Here is a 6235-nt window from a genome sequence, read left to right on the forward strand (position 1 = left end):
TTCATAATAAGCATGAAGAGCCGATTAAATACCCGTTGAATATCGGCTTTCGAATTTTTGCTGAATAAATTTTTTAATTGCGTCGTCAGCTATTAATATTTACTTATGCTCATTTAAATTATTGCCGAATGAACTGAATTTTGCTATTTATATTAATGGCTTAGCTCAATAGATGCAAATAATTTAAGGTTTGATCGAGTCCAGGTAAATATGAAGGTATACTCTTTCGTAAAGTTTTTTTTTTATTCAAAAATATACATAAAATCAATTCGCCTGCTGAATTATACTAAAATTCACTATATTGCTAAATTTCAAAACCCTATAGAAATTTTTTATATATTATATGTCAATGTTCGATTAACCTTTAGGAAATAAGCATTAATACCTCGTTTATCACAACTGCGTTGAAAATTCGTCCAAGTATTATACTAGAACTACTTACATCGGCAGTTTTGCCTGATTCCCATCTCAATTCGGAAACACACACCGGATCTGTGCACCGGATTTGCTTGATGAACTATCAGCTTCCCAGTGGGAAAATGTAATGTCTAGTAATCGAAAAAATAATCAGCAAAAAATCCTTTGTGATGTCCTAAGAAAAGTGGGGAATTCAATTTTGCATTACCTAGTATCGAGAATAAATGTGTTTTAATATGAAATTTTTGAAACTTTTTGAATACATTAGTATGCTGATTACATAGTTAGCAGTAATATAATCGAGAACTCATCAAAAATACATTATATTATTTATCACGCATGTAATGCATTACTACTTTTCCGAGTGGGGTGTTGTACCTTAAGAAGCGCGATAAAAGATGTGCTGATGTTTTATCAAACAAAATAAAACGTTTTGACTGATCTGGTGCGCTTGCAGCCTAAGTCCGTGAACTTGCACCACAAACTCAATTTTGCTCAGCTCATTTTTCTTCTCACAAATGCAATTCAGCAATAATATTATGCTCAAAATTATCGAACGCATATCTAAGTGTTAACTCATCTCCTTCACAACTCAACTCAATGAACTAAACGCTGAAAATAAATTACCACGTTCATGTACAAATTTTCAACATTTTTTTTTGTAATTTTTAATTTTTTTTTTGGTGATTTTTTATTCATATTTGAATGAAATGCATGCATGACAACGTGATTTAAATAAATACATATAAATTAACATTGTCGCTTTCTATACCTCTCAGTAACTTAAAGTGTTTTTTTTTTAGATTTTCTTAACAAATACCATTTTATATGCGTGTAATTTGAGTGTGTGCTCTTGCTTGATATTTAAATCAAATAATCTTTGTTGGTTTATAGCATTTTAACATTTACAGTTTTTTTTTTACATTTCACTTGCAAAGGACTACTTCACTTCTCTCATAATGTATAGTATGTTAAATAATTTAACGTCAATAAATTAGATACATTTAAACATATGTATAAGAATCAAGTCAATAAATACTTAATTGTCTAACATTATATTTACGCTATAATTTGTGATTGTGAGTACCCTTTGAGTTGAGTAAATGAGTAGAAATTGAAAAAAGAAGTTATGACTCATTCAAAAAGTAAACAAATGAGCATTAATGAGAGAGAGAGAGAGTGTATATTTGAGTAGAGTTTATTGGCAAGAGCAGTAGTATACACAGTGGAAGTGAAAGTATGCAGACAAGTAAGATGATAGTTGAGAGTAGTGGCAATAATGACTGAGATGTATTGAGTTACAGTAAAGGGATGAAAATATAAATGAAAATAGAATCATAGCGAAAGAAAGTTGCAGTAATATTTGGAAAAATAGGTAGACTAGAGTAGATAGCGAGTAAAGGTGAAGAGTCACACAAAGACAGTAAGAGTTTGAAGTACACGAGGTGAAGAATGACAGAAAGCGAGTGATAGTTTGTGATAGAGGAGCGAAATTTAAATGTTATAGATGAAAAAAGTGAAATTATGTGAAGAATGACAGAAAGAGAGTGATAGTTTGTGATAGAAGAGCGAAGTTTAAAATTGAGAGATGAAAAGAGTGAAAATATGTGAAGAATAACAGGACAAGAGTGAAAGTTTGAAATAGACGAGCGCAGTTTAAAAGTGAGTTGAGCGAAAACTAGTTTAAATGAGCAGAAAATAACGTAGAATAAGAGTTTAAGTTCTTGAGTGAGTAGAATGAAAGTCAATGAGTATAAAAGTGAGAGAGTGAGCAGTTTATTTCGAAACCTATGGCAAGTTATGGCGATGACCGAAATTAGTTGCGAATTCATTTTTATAAATGGAAAATAGAAGTTGTATGAATTCCAGGAACAAGAATTAGTTTTGATGGAAAGTGAAAGAGATAAGTGCAGATACAGACATGGAGGAAGTGAGTATGAGAGAAATTAAGTGTGAGAGAGAGAGCTAGTTAAAAAGGAAGAGAGAGCTATAGAACAATAATGCAAATTTCGCACGAAATTTGTTAAAATTAAGACAGAAAGCAAGAAAAAGTTTGAGTGAGAGAGCTAGGTAAAGAGAAATAAAAAGATTTAGAACAATAATTCAAATTGTGCATGAAATTTGAAGTCTTAAAAGTAATTGAGCATTTTTTAAAAGAAATTGCAAGATCGAGTTCAGGAGAAAATTATATAGACGTTTTATATATGTTTTCTCAATAAAACTCTCACATCATTTAAATGTGTTTGTCTTTGTATTTGTATGCGTAAGACTAGAATTATAATTGAAAATACAGTAATATAGTAAGTAAGTAGACAGTAGATTTAGGGAAAGCTTAGAATAGCATTCAATTAAAATTTGTACAGAAGAAAGCTAAGTTTGAGTATTAGATTATTAAATATTAAAGCGAAACTTAAGAGTAAATAAGAATAGTCTAAGGAGTATTTGAAGATAGTACGAGTGCGTAGATGAAAATATGAGCGAAGGGGACTGATTTTTTGTATGTGGCTATATTGTGAGTGTCTTAGCTTTTAAAGCTCGAACATGTATGCTTTCATGTGTGCGTTGCGGTAATGAGCAAAGAAAGTGTAGTAAGTAAGTCAGTTTTGTGCAGAAAGTAATGAAATGTGATAAGGGAAAGATATTAACATGAAAAAGTGAGAATATAAATAGCAAAAGTTCAATAGAAAGATTAGAAGAAAGACTTGAAAATGAAGTTGCAAGCAATAGAATATTGAAGAGTTAGAGCTTACAAAAAAAGTATCCGAGGATGAAGAACTGAAAGTTTGCAAGAAAATCAGCTGCAAGTGCAAATAGCAAAGAAATGTAGGCATGAAAATAAAGAAAAGTTGTTGCTAAGTACAGTTAGATGAGTTATAAGTGCACTTAGAGCGCTATTATACGAGTACATGTGTGTTAAGTGCGCACAGTCTTCGCTGTGGCAGTAGATGTGGCTGGGGCTAGTTGATCTGCTACCGCTTATCGCTAATCGCTTTGCCAGCTGGAGGTCAGCACACAACGAGCCGCAATGTAAATATATACTCTAATTGCAATTAAAGCATTTCCTTTTAAGCACTAGGCTGGCGTCCGTTTGTTTTTGCATACAATGCTGCATAGCTGGCGTGCAAAAAAGGAAAAGAAATGTATACAAATTTATTAAGGTACCGACTTCGTCTCTCATTTTCTCTGCTAGTTTTTACATAATCTTAAACAGCTTGTGGTTTTAGAGTTAGCTTAAAAGAGAAGTTACTAAATCATAAAATTAATTAATTTACAAATAAATACGTAACAATGTGTATGTAAATAATTATGATATAAAAATGCACACACACAAGTTTTTCGGTTTTAAATATTGTTTTTATACGTTTTTCTTCTGCATATTTTTTGTATTCGTTGTACTTATTTGTTTTTTTTTTGTAATTTTTTCCATTGATCCAATAGGTCAAGGTTACGCGTTGCTTTGATTTGTGTCTCGTTTTCTTTTTTGTTTAGAAAGTTAAGAGTAGAAAATAAATTAAATAAATTAGTTAGAAAATAAATTAATATAATTAAAATTTGTGTTCTTAATTTGTTTTTCTGTTCTTAGGTCTTGTGCCCGTTGTGTCGTAGTAGTTGCGCATCGACCGTGGCTGCGCACTCTTCAAATAATTGCATATGAAAACACATGCCTAAGTTCGACCGTCGTCATGTCGTACGCCCCATTAAATGTTGCTTAGTTGCCGGTCGCTTCGCCTGTCCACTTGTCTAAATCGTATTTCGAATCGTTGTGTTTGTCGTTGGGTTGTAGCTCAAAATATTGTGCCCCTTCCAAATGTCGTCGTTATCTACACTCTCCCTCTGCGCACTTATGCTTGCGGCTTTTGGGCAGCATACGCCAAGTCTTGTGCATCGAGCGAGCGTCCCCAGCCACCGTGACCGGAGCTGCCGTATGAACCAGAGGAGCCAGCATCTGCGCTGTAGCCGCTGCCGTACGAGTCATGGCTGATGGAATGCGATGAGCTGTGGTGTGGGTGTGCGACCACTTCATAGGTGACATGCTTCTCCTGTGACAACAGCTTCTTCAGGCCGATCACAGCCGACAGCACCAAGGCGATCTTACCGATGAGCAGAGCCTTACCGGCAATCAAAGCGATCGCGCCCAACAAGAGTGGCAGCAACGCGGCGGCCTTGAGGGCAACTAAAGCAAGAATGGGGCCCAAGATTTTGGCAGCCTTCTTCTTCTTGCCACGGCTCTCTTCGGTCGCGTTGGGGTCGTCGCTACCGCCGAACAACGATTCGGAAACATCTTCGAGCGCACGTCCAGTTGAGCTGACGGCTTGGACAATATCGGCGCCCTTCAATTCAACTTTGATGGTGTGCGTATTCAGGAAGCCAGAAATGCGGTTAAGTGCCAGCGATTCGAATGACTCATCGCCGGATATGGAACGTGCGGCCTCGGTGACGGGCGCATCGGGTGAACGCACCACCGTTACACCTTCGGTCAGCGAGAATTGTTCGCGGGCGGAGAGCACTTTGTCGACGAAGTTGAAGAGCTTGTACTTGACGCACGACACGGAATCCTTGCGCAGGCAATCGCTGTAGATGCTATCCATGATGTCGTTGTCGCCGCTGACGGCGTTGCGGGCATGACCGCGCGTCTCCTCGGCGGGCAGAGCGGCAGCAACTGTGATTAAACACAAAACACCGAAAATCGCTTTCTTTTGTGACATTTTTGCGAGCACTTTTGTTTCGTTTATTTGTAAGTTATTTGTTGGCTTGGTTTTCGTCGTCGACAAATTTCAGAACGCGAAATTTGTTCGTTATGTATTTAATTGTTGTTGCGAAATTTTTTTCCGTTTTTGCTTTGAAACTATTCAGTTGAAAGTCCTTTTATTTGGTTTTCGTTTTTTAGTTTTTGACATGAAATTTGAACTTGTACACTTTCGGTTGAATGCACTTTCTCTTTTGTCTCCAATTTATTCTTTTTTGTTTTTTTTTTGTAGCAAACTTAAAAAAAATAGTCTATCCACACTCAACAATAACGGTATCGTACGATAAAAGCGCACCACTCTGCCACTTAGATTATTTGTTGCTCGGGTTGTGTTGCCGTTTAGACGTGAAAGGATGAAATGATACAATTTTTCAATAGCCCCAACAATTTATATAGCGACTACACTCTTCTTCAGCAACGTCAGCAGCGGCCGCAAAGTCACTGTAAGTCGCACATGGCGGCAGACACAGCCACCGAAGACGCGAGCATTGCCAGCGGACGAGCGAAATGGCTTGAGCAAGCGCCAGAGCAGCAAAAGCTACATATATACATACATATATATAAATATATATAAGTGCAAGAAGCAGCAGCATAAGCGTAAATTCATATTCTCCATATGGCAACAACAAAAAATATAAAAGCACCATACAGCCAGTAAACATTTGCCTATATTACCATTTCGCATTTCTCTTCTGCTGACACTTAGTTGCCGCCAAGACGCTGCTGTTTCTGTTTTTGTTTTTGTGGCATTGTAACCGCTGTTGCAGAGGTTGCTCTGCTCTTGCTCTTTTCACTGCCACTACAATCATTGTCAGTGTCAAAGTGCTGAAGGCAATGCTGGTGGTATCAACGGCAGCAGCAGCAGCAGCAGCAGCAGCGGCAGCGGCAGCAACAGTGGCAGTGGCATTGCCAAAGCAATTGAAGACTGGTTCAGCAGGTTTCTCGCTTAAGTCTTTCATTTTCGAGTTGACGCAGTTTCGCTTGCTGCATGCGGCTCTTAGTAGCAGCGTCTCTTGTTTAACTTAAATGAAGTAAGTATGAACACATGTAAGTCTGTTTGATGGCACTATC

General features: G+C 36.9%; 1 protein-coding gene across 1 annotated transcript; it reads right to left on the bottom strand.

Moving 5' to 3' along the window:
• Window positions 1-1110: 1110 nt before the first annotated feature.
• Window positions 1111-5506, bottom strand: LOC118737054. The gene has a single exon (XM_036467300.1). It carries the CDS (start codon window positions 5121-5123, stop codon window positions 4260-4262), a length of 864 nt encoding a protein of 287 aa, XP_036323193.1. The 5' UTR covers window positions 5124-5506; the 3' UTR covers window positions 1111-4259.
• Window positions 5507-6235: the final 729 nt, after the last annotated feature.

Source organism: Rhagoletis pomonella, unplaced genomic scaffold, assembly GCF_013731165.1.
Source record: "Rhagoletis pomonella isolate Grant_MI unplaced genomic scaffold, Rhpom_1.0 Rhpom_scaffold_00004, whole genome shotgun sequence".
Taxonomy (NCBI): domain Eukaryota; kingdom Metazoa; phylum Arthropoda; class Insecta; order Diptera; family Tephritidae; genus Rhagoletis; species Rhagoletis pomonella.